The following is a 15424-nucleotide window of genomic DNA, read 5'->3' on the forward strand; positions in this document are numbered from 1 at the left end:
AGTTCGTAAACTCTGCCCGGTTGCTTAAGTCCGCGAACCTAGTCTGCGAACTTAAGAAGGTTATATATCTGAAGATGATTTCTTAACTTAAACTTAAAAATACTAAGGAATGAAGTTTGCGAACCGTGGCTATAAAATTTTATGAAACGATTCAAGTGAATCAAATCATCTTTGCTTCAATTGTGTCTTGTGTAGTACATAAGATTTCCTTGCAATTGAACAGCTCCCTAACTAGTTCATTTGAAGTAAATTGAACTAGTTATGGTAAAGAAAAACATGGTTGATATGAAATGCTCATATGGCTAACCATTTGGTTAACTATTGTTGAACCAACAAGTGCATACGCTTGGGTACGGTTAACAAACCTAGAAGCGTGCATTGTCAAGTGTGTGTAACAAGCTAAGTTTTCGATCTAACGGTTGAGAAATATTATCTTGAATCTAAATTAGGTTTTCATCTAACGGTGAATATTGAATGCTTTGTTACTAAAAAATATTTATTGCAAACCCTGATTTGAAAGGCTATATAAAGGAGATATCTAGTATTGTGCAAAACTAATCCCCACACCTTACGTGTGATACTAGTTTGCATACTAGAGTGGATTCTCCTTTAACCTCCGGTTTTCTTTTCTAAAACCAGGTTAACGACTTAAAGACTTCATTGGGATTGTGAAGCCAGAACGATACTACTTTTATCGTAGTTGTGTGATCTGATCTTGCATATTCTATCGTACGAGTACAATCAGATTGATTGGCTTGAGATTGATATCTCCGATAGGCAAGATATAAAAATTAATCACAAACACCTTAGTCTCATTGTTTGTGATTCCGCAACATCTTGTTTCGCTACCATACGATTAAGATTGTTGTGAGGTGATTGATAATTCTAGGCTGTTCTTCAGGAATATAAGACCGGATTATCAATTGGTTCATGTTCACCTTGATTATTATCAATAGACAGAACAAAACCTTTAGGGTTTATCTGTGGGAGACAGATTGATCCTTTGATAGACTTGTCTGTGTGAGACAGATTTTTTTATTGTCAAAGCCTGCGATTTTGGGTCGTAGCAACTCTTTGTTGTGGGTGAGATCAGCTAAGGGAATCAAGTGCGCAGTATCCTGCTGGGATCAGAGGCGTAGGAGCATAACTGTACCTTGGATCAGTGGGAGATTGATTTGCGTTCAACTACAGTCCAGTCCAAAGTTAGCTTGGAGTAGGCTAGTATCTGTAGCGGCTTAATACAGTGTGTGTTCAATCTGGACTAGATCGCGGGGTTTTTCTGCATTTGCGGTTTCCTCGTTAACAAAATTTCTAGTGTCTGTGTTATTTCAGTTTCCGCATTATATTGTTTGATCTTTATAATTGAAATAATACAGGTTGTGCATTAGATCATCAATTAGAGTAATCCAACCTTTGCTTGTTGATTGTCATTGATTGATCCTTGGATATTGGTCTTTGGTACCATCCAAGTTATTCCTTGTATTTGATTAGAACTCACAGTTCTTGCTTGAGTAAATCAAATCAAGAGAGAGATATAAACTCGTTGATATACTTTTAAATGATTGAGTCTTGTTGATTCTCTTAAAAGTATATTCGAGTTTGTCCATACAGATTGCTAAGCGAGATATTGGGTGGTGTTGTTAGACCCTCGCTTTTTCATAACTAAATACATGTCTGCCTTGCAGACTCCACAATCACGAGACATCAATCGTGTCACATGGGGGAATATCAACTAGGGTTTTGCTATGGCGGTCAACGACATGTGTGTCCATCCACGATGATAATGTGAGCAAGTCGTGCAAGCAGTTAGATGAGTTAGCAAAGTAGTGGGTGGACAATCAACCAAGTCTCCGCATGATGAGCAACTGGTTTTAACATGATCTCCCACTTCCCCACTCTTTGACTCCAGCAAATTTCACACTTCATGGGATCAAAGTGTCTATGATTCTTGCAATATAAATAAGCCTTTGAACCCATGATTGAACAGACAACAAGAGAATAATAACTCAGCGTTTGAGCAATTACTCTCAACAGAGCAAATTCAATCAATCATAACTTATCTTATTTCTTCACGCAGAATACACAACACACCTACAATCCTTGATCACCATTGATCTCACACATTTCTCAGCTTCCCTCCTACAGATCGACCCATCCTCTCTTGTGACCGAATTTACTCTGGAACGGCCATTGTCTTGGTTTAGGCCGGAGTCTTATAGATTGATATCTCTAATTCAAGCACTCCCTTTATAGTGCATCTGTGTGAGGTTAAGCAGTTTGCTCGGTTCGAGGAGTCTCCTCCGCACGGCCGTCTCCTCAATCCCTTAAAAACCAGCAAATCGTTTTTCCCCATCTACAAGTAGATAGACTTTTGAGTGATATATGAGTTCAAGTATCCACATACCTTTTGTTGATGAAGTTCCATGAACGCCGTGAAGTCTAAAGCTCAACTATACACTTTCTATCCTAATTCGAGACTTAACTATAAGTAGACTATAAATCAAGACTTATAGTTTTGGAAACTAAACTTGACAAACAAGCTTGAGATAGCAATGCTTGCGAGTTCGACCGATCAGTGCTCTAACATATGTTCTCTTTTAGTCATGAAGTATCCCTATGGGAATTTCATTATGATCCCACTAGTTTTGGTTTGCCAATTTATATTGACAAAAAGGGGTAGAATTAATGTGTAGTTTACAAAATGCATATGGTTTACGGATCATTATGTCAGGGGGAGTGGTTTTCACTTGAGATGAAGTATTGACTAAGGGGGAGTGATACATATCACCATAGTATTGTTGTCAAAGTTGTGATACAATTGGACTTTGATGATGTGTAATAATACTATGACATTGTGTAACAATACGAAAGCATCTTGTTTTTATATATTTTTATAGCTACGGATCTTCAACAACTATGATGCTGAGTTGAACACGTTCAGAATAACTAGAGTACTTGGAAGTGACAAAAATTTCGATTCATGTTGAACAACCAAGGAAATCAAGCATTTGGATGAGAAGCTACAAAGTTTATTTATTTTGTAATTCATATATATTGATGGTTTTGTCACTAAAATTGACAAAGGGGGAGATTATTAGAGCACTGCTCGGTCGAACTAGCAAGCGTTGCTATCTCAAGCTTGCTTGTCAAGTTTAGTTGCCAAAACTATAAGTCTTGATTTCTAATCTACTTATAGCTACGTCTCGGATTATGATAAAAAGTGTAGTTGAGCTTTAGACTTCACGGTGTTTATCGATTGAAGACGAAAAACTACTAAGGGGAGCTAGTGGAACTTCATCAACAAAAGGTATGTGGAGAATTGAACTCATCTATCACTCAAAAGTCTATCTACTCTATCTCCTATTTGAGACAAAAGGCGTATAGCTATATAAACTTCGATTATACACATTTGATATTTCGATCTGAATTTAACTCGCTTACATATTATTCGAAATATGATTGGTAAGATTTCGCTTTAACCAAGTTCATCTTATATTATTGACGAAAGTTAAAAAATGATCATGTGAAAATCGCCTGGTAACATCTTACATGATTTGTGTGAGACAATCATTTGATGTAGACTCGGAATGTTTCATATTGATCATTAGATCACTTGAAAATTGCTTTCGAGCTAATATTTTGTGTGAGACATCTATTGTCGTCTTCTAAGAATATTTCAATGATTGAAATTGGAGTTTAGAACAATTAACCATGAATGGAATAGCACAGTATGCATACTTGTATGCTAACTATTGCAGGTTATTCCAAGTCCGGGAACCATTGTATGCATAATCGTACCGTACTGGTTGGTTAATTGAAAGTCCAAGAACTTAGTATGCATACCCGTATGCGTACCGGCAGTAAAGTTCAAGTCCGGGAATTCAACTGAGTTTGGAGGTATGCGTACCCGTTCGAATACTGGCGAACCCAAACCAAGCCCGGCCACTTAGGTATGCGTACTCGTTTGCATACTTGAGTAGGTTATGTTCTAAAATCGGTTTGTTCATGAACTAATATATTTATATAATAAGGAATGCAATATTTTGCAAACCATGGCTATAATGTTCATGAATTGATTCAAGTGAATCAAAATCAATTTTGCTTCAATTATGTCTTGTATACCTCTAAAAGACGGAACAAAACTTATAGGTATTTATGTGGGAGACAGATTTATCTATTCAATAGACTTTTCTGTGTGAGACAAATTGGTTTATCAGGTATTCGACTTTGGGTCATAGCAACTCTTAGTTGTGGGTGAGATCAACTAAGGGAATCAAGTGCGCAGAGTCCTGTTGAGATTCAAAGGCATAAAGAACGCGACTGTACCTTGATCAGTGTGAGATTAGTTATGTTAGAGCATAGATCGGTTGAACCCACCAAGCGTTGGTATGTCAAGTTTGGTTGTCATATTCTAGTGAATCAAAACACATGTTAAGAGTCGTTTGATTATGTACTATAGTCAACTTCGTATAAGTTAGCTTGAAAGTATTAGGATAATGAGACATTACAAGTATTGCGAATACTTGAAGATGTGAAGAACCAAGGAGCTACAACGACAACAATCATCCTTCCACTTGAGGTTAGTGATATTTGACTTGAACTGTTTCATTCCCTAATGTAAGATCCATAAATTTTCACGGGTTTAACTGAACTCGTTAAGGTAGAAAAACTAATTTCTTTCCAATTTCTTTTAAGGTGTTCAAAATATATGTGGAGTCTGTAAATTGGTGGATGCTTAAACTTGAAATCTAAGTGCCTTATTATGTTTGCCTTAACTTCAGTCTAGGGAACCTTAGAGGCAATTGGTATCCTATAACCAAAATGTTGGTTCTCAAAACAAAAGGCATGCAAACGACAACGTGGCATCCGTCTAAAATCGATTAAAAAAATAAAGAAAACCTTTATCTTCTTCATAGCTTGGTGCATATATCTTTTCTGGAATCTGACGAGCAGGGAGGAGCTTCAGAGAAAAGGAATAGGGCTTTAAGAAAAATGGTTGAGAAATTATAATCTTAGATTTATTCTACTGACTGAAAGGGGGTTATCTTTTTCTTCTTTTCCCCATTCTCATTCTCTGTGACTAAAAACCTAGGGAAGATAACTGAAACTTTGCATGAGTGAGCTTTGTGGATTTATGCTTAAATTGAGATGCTGGTGTTAATGGGGTTGGTTGGTTTTATAGGCGAGATGGAGAAATCCTTTTTTTTTTTTTTTTGCGGTTCTTCCATTAGAAGTTGTTTGAAGAAATTGTTTTTCTTACTCAACTGCTCAAAATGATTCCTTATCAATTGACGGGTTTGTACATCAATCTGAATGCATGTTTAGTTAGGTACTTGTTGTACTTTCTTCCTTGAATCAAAAGAAAGAAATTAGGGTTCTTATGAACCTAGAGTTTTGTAGATTGGGAATTATTAAACTTCAATTCAGGTGATACCAAAGGATGGGATATCCACGGTATATGTAAATTTCAGAGTTATCAGTTCTAGTTGTGTAAATTGGTAAGGTTGAAGGCTTAGTAATATTGGGTTTGTTTGAATTTGAGTTTACTGTGTGCCATTGAGATATGCATATGTGAATATAACATGTTTGTAATATTGCATCTACTAAAATTCATACTTTTTTATCAATACTTGCAACTAACCTTAATGTCTTTGTGGAGATTTTTCTAATGAATTCATTGCATTAACAGTAGGAGGTACCTCGTACCCATAATAAGAAAATCAGTAGATGTTTTGGATTATCATTGGATTGCTCATATGCGTTGATGTCAACGGTAGATCTTGTTCTTTTGCTAAAATGCATGAGGTGTCGTTTAACACCGAGTAGACTATCTACATTTCTCAAGGGTTGTTGTTCAATTTTTATGACGTATGGATTGGGTTCAGCATCAGTGAGGGTAAGTCACTTCTAGACCACAATTTTTATTAATGTTTTTATTTGATCTGTGATGTTAGATTTCATTCGAAACTTCGTTTGGGTGATGAAACCTTAGATCGAATTTATGAATCTGTTATCTTGACTTTAGAACTCACGAGTTGTTCAGACCATAAACTGGAATCTAACCGTTGGAATTAAGTGAATTTTGGATATGTTATATGAGGTAGTACAGAGAGCCGTTTGTACAGAATTTGTATAACGTAACAGAGTTTTCTGAGGTTAGATGAGGTAGTTAGACTGCACATTTTTCTTTGATTTTTGGATATGATAAACCAATTTTGGTTACAATTCATCTGTGAAAATTTCAAAGCAAATGGATCACAGGAAGGACCCCAGTCAAAGGATTTTCTGTAGTTACGTCTGTAGAATTTCAGTCTCGTTTGAGTATATAAACTTTGTCGTAACTTGATGTCTGACTGTTACTTCCCACTAAAATTTATGTACAATATATGTGTTATTGATACAGTGTTGTGGTGCTTGAGACCGTAATAGAATTCGAGAACTACAGTATGTATGATGGCAAATGCCTTTTAACCTTACGGAATGCTATGTATGGAATTACATTCATTTTGTTGTATGACGAGCCATAACATTTTCTTGCCTATCTTAGAATTACATTGGTCTCGGTAATTATAGAAATCATGTTTGATTAGATGTGCTTGATTTCTAGTATGGTGTAATGGAAGTGGTGTTGAGAGCTTAGTTTATACTTAAAACGATTGGACTATTAAATTAGTCGTGAACCTCTTCTACCAGACCTGATGCGGAGTTTGCGGTGATTTAAACTATAAATTATTTTTTTTAGCTTATGCATGGATGTGCTGGATTGAGATTTATGAAGCTATGGTGAGAATTTTCTTGGGCATGGTCGTAGTGACGACAGGTAATCAATAATTTGCACATATAGTCAATAATTTACACAGATAGTCAATAACTTGCACACATTGTCAACTCTAATATTCGTTGGTGGTACCTAGGCACTTTGAGAAAATACTGGACTATGCGGAACTAGCTAATTAATTATCTATGCATATTGTTATGGACATGGACAAATGAATTTGACCTTTTTCTTTAAATTCGGTTGGAAGAAAAATGTATTTATAGTTTATAGTTTTTGACATTATTTATAACTTGAAAATATGGAAGGTCCTGTACAGGAGTAAGTTAATTTAAAGGTACTGGACTAGATATAGCGTGTTGTCTATCATTAAATGTGTTGGATATGATCTTTGTATCTATGGTTTCCTGTAACATTTCAGTGAGATGCTACAACATCCCATCCTTATAATACTGCTGCGTTGTGATATGTAAGAGATAGGTGCTACTATCGAGGGTAGTTCATACTATCTAAACAAAAATGACGAACTACGGTCGTGCTTGATCCCCTCGAGCAACGGAGAGAGTACGTAGGCAGCCGCTATACGGTTCAACACAACCCTGCAAGATTGCTCATATCATCTTAAAAGGGTTGGTTGCTACGTTGTAGTTCATACCATCCATTCAGAGATGATTGCAACTTGGCAAGTATATACTATTGGCAACTGGCTGATAGTGGTTGGTAACAAGAATTACCTTGGCATTGGAAATTGGCCATAGAAATTATTTGAGTTGGCAACTGGCTAATTCTTATTTTCGGAAATTGGTCGTCTGTTGTTTTGGGCAATTGGCCCGTGTTAATTTGGCAACTGGTCGTCTGTTATTTTTGGGCAATTGGCCCGTGTTAATTTGGAAACTGGACGTCTGTTATTTTTGAGTAATTGGTCCGTGTTAATTTGGCAACTGGTCGTCTGTTATTTTTGGGCAATTGTCCCGTGTTAATTTGGCAACTGGTCGTCTGTTATTTTTGGGAAATTGGTCGTATAAGTTATTGGGTTGGCAACTGGCCAAATATTATTATAGGAAACAGGCCGTCTCTTATTTATAATTTTTGAAAATTGGAACCCTTGTCAGATTCTATGAGTATTATAGTATGGGACATATGCTCATAGAATTCTGATCTTGTTGGACTAATGGGATTTCTACCGTGTGCATGATTATGACTGAGCAATTTTTTTTTACTTTAATGGCGTCTCAGAGAGTTGGAGCTTGCCAAGTGACCCGTAACTCGACACGCTGGAAGCAAAATTCTCTGGTCCGTCACAGTTGGTATCAGAGCGGTTCCGGTTCATACGGGACTGTACAATTGGAACTCACCGGTCTTCCACTCTTGCGACGATTAAAGGTAATATTCTTTTACTTCTGGATTTTATTTTGAACTTCGGGACGAAGTTCTTTTTAAGGGTTTGATGGTGTAAGAGCCATAAATTTTCAAGGGTTTAACTGAACTCGTTAAGGTAGAAAAACTAATTTCTTTCTAATTTCTTTTACAGTGTTCAAAATATATGTGGAGTTTGTAAATTGGTGGATGCTTAAACTTGAAATCTAAGTGCCTTATTATGTTTGCCTTAACTTCAGTCTAGGGAACCTTAGAGGCAATTGGTAGCTCATAACCAAAATGTTGGTTCTCAAAACACAAGGCATGCAAATGACAAGGTGTCATCCGTCTAAAATCGATAAAAAAAGAAAGAAAACCTTCATCTTCTCCATAGCTTGGTGCCTATATCTTTTATGGAATCTCACGAATAGGGAGGAGCTTTACAGAAAAGGAATGGGACTTTAAGAAAAATGGTTGAGAAATTATAATCTTAAATTTATTCTACTGACTGAAAGGGGGATATCTTTTTCTTCTTTTCCCATTCTCATTCTCTGTGACTAAAAACCTATGGAAGATAACTGAAACTTTTCATGAGTGAGCTTTGTGGATTTATGCTTAAATTGAGATGCTTGTGTTAATGGGGTTGGTTGGTTTTATAGGCGAGACGGAGAAATCCTTTTTTTTTTTCGCGGTTCTTCCATTGGAAGTTGTTTGAAGAAATTGTTTTTCTTACTCAACTGCTCAAAATGATTCCTTATCAATTGGCGGGTTTGTACATCAATCTGAATGCATGTTTAGTTAGGTATTTGTTGTACTTTCTTCCTTGAATCAAAAGAAAGAAATTAGGGTTCTTATGAACCTAGAGTTTTTGTAGATTGGGAATGATTAAACTTCAATTCAGGTGATACCAAATGATGGGATATCCATGGTATATGTTAATTTCAGAGTTATCAAATTCTAGTTGTGTAAATCCGTAAGGTTGAAGGCTTAGTAATATTGGGTTTGTTTGAATTTGAGTTTACTGTGTGCTATTGAGAAATGCATATGTGAATATAACATGTTTGTAATATTGCATCTACTAAAATTCATACTTTGTTATCAATACTTGCAACTAACCTTAATATCTTTGTGGAGATTTTTCTAATGAATTCATTGCATTAACAGGTACCTCGTACCCGTAATAAGAAATTCAGTAGATGTTGTGGATTATCATTGGATTACTGATATGCGTTGATGTCAACGGTAGATCTTGTTCTTTTGCTATCCTTCACAGACTTGCTTTATGTCTTCAGTTTATCTTCATACACATTATTCATACCTGGTAATGATAGACTATTTTGGAATTTTTATTATTTGCCTGTAGACCTCAATATACTGCCCATACCTACTTCACTATTTATAGTTCATTTGAAATTTTACATGGATTTTACGTGGCTTTTTTATTAAATCATGTTACCCGAAGCAATTGCACTTGTCATGGCCCCCCACGGATACTTCCAGGTAAAATTTGTCTCTCCCTTTGTACCTGAATTATTACAATTATAGTGACTTCGCATGGTCTAGCTGAACAAAAATAGTAGTTGGTTACACTCATTACCCACTCTGCCCTCTATCCAACAAATTTTATACTCTTGTGGAATAGTAGAATTGAAGTAAATAAAAAAAGAAAAGGGAGTTAAAAAACTAGACCATAAAAAATGATTGTTACTATGTAGTCCATTCTTCATTGTATCGGTCGAACGAACCAACAACTGTCTTGTCGTATTTAAACATTCAAAGATACAGACTATCACCTACTCAATTATTGCTTGTCATATTGAATACTAATAGTAAAATGGTCCATTGTTTGTCGTAGAATTTGAGCAGCTTCATTGGGCATGCGACATCTAACTGCTCTTGTTGGTTCCAGTTGAAATGCCTCACAACCCATGGTGACAACTTAAACTTCAAGCACCGGGCATACCTCATGCGGCAGAGAATGTTCACCTGGTTAGCTGGTTCCAGCAGACGAATGTGAGAGTTCTTATTTCTTTAGATCATTTTGTAAGAACCTTAGTGTGATACTGAGTATTTATAAATATATCCACATGATATGATTTTTGTGATGTGCTTCATACTTTTTGGTGTATATGGACTGCATCATGGTATATCATTGTGAGTTAACTCTAAGAGTACGTTTTTGATACTTTTGTTCGATTAATTTGATTTCGAAATGAATATGAAATTTAAATTTGTTGCAGGGACTCTAATGTTGACCTGGTTTTGACCGGTCAATACCTGGTTTTGACTGTCAAAATCACTATTTTTTTGGTGTTGCGAAAATTTTGCAACTGCAACGAACTGTTCGATATTCCAGTTTTGCAACTGTTGGAAACTGTTGCGACCTTCTAGTTTCGCAAAAGTTTCGAATTGTTTGAAATTTTGACGTTGCAACAGCTATTAACAGTTGCGACTGGAAATTTGCAACGACAAAGTATCCGTTGCGAAATATTGCAACATCGACTTTCGTAACAGAGTTGGGCTGTTGCGACCCCACTTTGCAACTGCCAGATATCGTTGCTAATCACTAAATTTTGTGTAGTGTTTCTCCTTCTTTCAGTTACGTTCTCATGGCTCCTATAACTAGAGGTGCTACTAAAAGTGATGCAGTAGAAGCAGTCAATGTACATCTGTGCAAAGGAATCACTTCCTCGAGAATGATAAAGAAGAAGTCAACAACCAATGGAGAAGGTTCTTCCTCTAACTGTCTCTTTTCTGTTTGTCGTGCTAAAGACATGGTGAAAGTTTTCATCAACAAGCGAAATGATTTAAAATATCGAATCATTTCCTCTTTGGAAGAGATAACTCACTATGAACAAAGGTTGTCTCTGACCAAGAATACCCTGCGTGATCTAAAAAGAGAACTTAGTTAGTTAACTGATATTTCTGAAGATCTAAAGGAATTGAACGATCCCATAATCAATGGATTTTTCAATAATGAGAAGGAATTTTCAGTAGATGCTCTGAGAAAGATCTACAATGCCCAGTAAGTCTTCTTTTTGATTTAGTTGGAAGAATAACTAGTGCTTGAATAACAATGATTGTGACTACACATAGCTATTATTTTTCATCTTCTTGTTCTTTTTTTTTTAGGTTTATTGGTTTAAATTCTAAAAATATTTGGAGGATGATGTTTTTGCAGTATTAATCTTTATGATTTGTTACATTGCAATTTGTTATGGGATATGTATGTTTGCGTCCGTGAACTTGAAGGTCCCATATTTTTTCAAAAGCAAAGTCGTTCATGAGTTGGTATTCACGTACTGGTAAAAGAATGAATAGACTTTTGAAAAATACAAAAGTTAAGCCTGTATTGTCAATTCTTTGATGGAAGATAGGTTAAAATCTTTTGTTTTCAAGGATTATGTCTATTAATATCGTTATGCAAATAGTGATTGAAGATAGAATGAATCCTTGAGTATTCCGCAGTATTGATCATCCCTGATCCATATTTTATGTATTACTGTGAGGCTCCGTGATGTGGCTTATGTTGAGCATGATACGACCGAGTTGATTAATTTTTGATTAGCTTTGTTGGTTGTTCCGTAAGGTATTTATGTTGAGCATTTTTGAACTAAATTAATCATCTTGTTTGGTAATTTATTTATTGATCCATAAGTCTTTTTATGTTAAGCAAAACAATTGACAATTGAATTGATTACTTTTGTAATTAGTTTGGTTGTGTATTCCAATTAGATTAATTATGGGTTCACTTGTAATTAATCTAGTTGAGTATCTTCATACTCCATAAGATTCCTCTTATGTTGAGTATATGAACGACTATCATATTGATTTTCTAATGGTTATGTTAGTCGTATGATCCGTAAGTTATCTTATGTCGAGCATAATCAATTAAGTTGATCCCTTTTTGTGTTTAATTTGATTGAGTATTCCAATTAAATTAATCATGGGTTTTCTTGTGATTAATTTGATTGAGTTTTTGGATATATAAAATAATTTTCATGGTTTTTGGTGTCCATTAAAATCCTTCTTTTCTTTTGAAATTAAGGTCTCTCTTGTTGTTCTTTCGGGAATGACATCAAATGGGGGAGAGTTCATTTGAACTTGTGCTTAATGGTAATATCTTGAGGGGAGTGCGGCTGTGGAATATTATTGGGGTTATCTTGTATCTTTAAACTCCTTGATGAATTTTATTAGATTCGGCTATATGATTGCATCTAAATTAGATGGTATGTATTTTCTTTGAGTCATGAAATGTCTCTTACGGAAATTTCATTATGATCATGTTCTTGTACCTTTGCCAATTTTATTGACAAAAAGGGGGAGAATTAATATGTAGTTCACACTACAAATACATATGGTTTTCGGATCATTGTGTAAGAGGGAGTGGTTTCCATGTGAGATGGAGTATTGACTAAGGGGGAGTGATACAAATCACCATAGTATTATTGTTGAAGTTGTGATACAATTGAACTTTGACATTGTGTAATAATACTATGACACTGTATAACAATGATCGAGACCGATGCTTTTTCATTGTTATAGCTACGGATCTTCAACAACGGTGATACTAAACTTACAACCTTTGGGATCATTGGAGTACTTGGAAGTGACGAAGATTTCGAGGAATGTTGAAGATTAGACATGTGGAATAGGAGCTACTAAAGTTTATTTATCTTTTTTGTATTTCATATGTATTGATAGTTTTGTCACTAAAATTGACAAAGGGAGAGATTGTTAGAGCATTCCTCGGTCGAACTCGCATGCATTGCTATCTCAAGCATGTTTGTCAATGTTAGTGATCAAAATTATAAGTCTTGATTTCTAGTCTATTATAGCTAAGTCTTGGACTAGGATAGAAAGTGTAGTTGAGCTCAAGGACTTCATGGCGATTCATCATACAAGAAGAAGAACTACTCAAGGAATCGGTGGAACTTCTCGACAAAAAGGTATGTGAAGACTTGAACTTATCAGTCACTCAAAAGTCTATCTACTCTATCTCCTACTCTTTGAGACAAGAAGTCGTATGCTATATATATAGACTTGGATTATAAACATATGGTATTTCAAGCCGAGTATACCTCGCCTATCTACATATTGAAATATGTGTTGGTAAGAGTTTCGCTTCAATCAAGTTTATCTTTACCTAGTGACGAAAGTCATGATATGTTTCAATCACTTTGAAAATTGCTTTGATGAGAAATGGTGTAACAACTATATAACGTCCTCTAAGAATGTTTCAATGATTGAAATGAGAGTTCAGATTACATATTCAATGGTGGACATAAACATTGTTGTGGAAACACATTTATGTATAAGTCATATTCCTTGAACCAAAGTTTGCGAACTTTGTTGATCAAGAGAAACCGGAAGAATGGCTTTGCCAAGTCCGCGAACTGCCGGTCTTCTCATCCCGAGAAATTCTGCTGGAACCGACAAACTAGACTAGTCCGCGAACCCAGTCCGTGAACCGGCGGAAGGTCTTTGCCGAGATTTTCTGCTGGAGTTTGTAAACTCTACCGGTTGCTTAAGTCCGTGAACCTAGTCTGTGAACTTAAGAAGGTTATATATCTGAAGATGATTTCTGAACTTAAACTTAAAAAGACCAAGGAATACAGTTTGCAAACCATGGCTATAAAAGTTCATGAACCGATTCAAGTGAATCAAATCATCTTTGCTTCAATTGTGTCTTGTGTAGTACATAAGATTTCCTTGAAATTGAACAACTCTCTAACTAGTTCATTTGAGTCATTTAAACTAGTTATGGTGAAGAAGAACATGGTTGATATGAGATGCTCATATGGCTAACGTTTTGGTTGACTATTATTGAACCAACAAGTGCATACATTTGGGTACGGTTAACAAACCTAGAAGTGTGCATTGTCAAGTGTGTATAACAAGCTAAGTTTTAGATCTAACGGTTGAGAAATATTAGCTTGAATCTAAATCAGGTTTTCATCTAACGGTGGATATTGTTTGTTTTGTGACCAAGGAAAAACCCTGATTTGAAAGACTATATAAAGGAGACATCTAGTATTGTGCAAAACTAATTCATGTACTTTTCAAAGTTGTTGTAGTAAGATGATTCGTTCAAGACTTGTGAAAGCAATAGATTTTAGACTTATAAAACTTAAAAAAAAAAAAAAAAACTTAATTCAAAATTGATTTCAAGGTATTAAAAATAACCAAGACTCTGATTCCACTATTACACATGAATGAATATGGTAAATAACCCAAAACTCTGATTATCTTTTAAGTCCCTTATTTCTTAACTCACAAATAATCAGGCATATTCTCAAATATCAATTGTATTCCCTGAGCATAGATTATCAATTGACTAAACAAAGTATAACCTATCAGATTGAATCACAACTAATTAAGAAAATTACGCAAACAATTTAAAGCTCTGCAAAAGCAGTGATTGAGTGAATTATAAATTACAGATTAGAGAAAATAAAATAGTTACCAATTATTCATGCGTAAATAGCTTCCTCATTGCCTTGGTTATCGGAGAATTAGCCTCTCATCATGTTGGAAACACGCTCAAAAGTTGATTTCATTGCTCAAAGTGTTTACAAATGATGAAATGGAGAAAATGATAAAAATCGGGTGTTTGCAACGTTTATAATTGTTGCAAAACACTGTTACAAAGAACGATAAATATGAAGTGCAGTAGTATTTGAAACACTATGAACCACAGAAAACTGTAGTTGTCACTGTAGCATGAACGACTGCCTCTAGTGGTATTTTGTTCTTCGTGTTCTTCAGCAGCAGCAGAAATGGACTTTCCTGCAACTCGATTTTTCTCTTCTGTTGTTGCTTTCTGCCTCTCCCAAACTCTATGTTACCCTCAGTGATACCTTAATAGGCTATTTATACTCAACAGGTACAAGAATATTCACTCATTACTCCGTAAAATCCTTCCAATACTTGGAAGTAAAAGAAAATATTCTCGGGAATATTTTCTTCCCTTTTTCTACTCCTGCACGCGTTAAATATCTGCAAACACGTTTCAACACGTCTATGCATGACTCAAAACATGGTGTAGTCTCACGAAACTCTCCAAATCCCGTGAATATCTCCATCCAGGTCGTGTTCGCATGTATCTTCGCTGCTTCACTTCAACACGACTTCTAGCCAAATTCAATCGAACCGATGACCCATACCAATCCTGTTAGGCTCAATCAAGTCTTCCCATGCAATTCCATCTATTGAGGCTGGCTAAATTATCACCAAAAACTCGAACCAGAAATGTTTTCTTGTTGCCATTGTTTCCCGCCAAAACCAGAGTTT

The 15424-nt window shown here is 35.5% G+C and overlaps 1 protein-coding gene across 1 annotated transcript; it reads left to right on the forward strand.

Annotated features, from left to right (window-relative positions):
* The first annotated feature begins 4945 nt into the window (after window positions 1-4945).
* Window positions 4946-9503, forward strand: LOC113301180. The gene is made up of 3 exons (XM_026549940.1): window positions 4946-5896; window positions 8012-8158; window positions 9296-9503. Exons 1-3 carry the CDS (start codon window positions 5765-5767, stop codon window positions 9353-9355), a joined length of 339 nt encoding a protein of 112 aa, XP_026405725.1. The 5' UTR covers window positions 4946-5764; the 3' UTR covers window positions 9356-9503.
* The last annotated feature ends 5921 nt before the right edge of the window (window positions 9504-15424 follow it).

Source organism: Papaver somniferum, chromosome 8 (assembly GCF_003573695.1).
Source record: "Papaver somniferum cultivar HN1 chromosome 8, ASM357369v1, whole genome shotgun sequence".
NCBI lineage: Eukaryota > Viridiplantae > Streptophyta > Magnoliopsida > Ranunculales > Papaveraceae > Papaver > Papaver somniferum.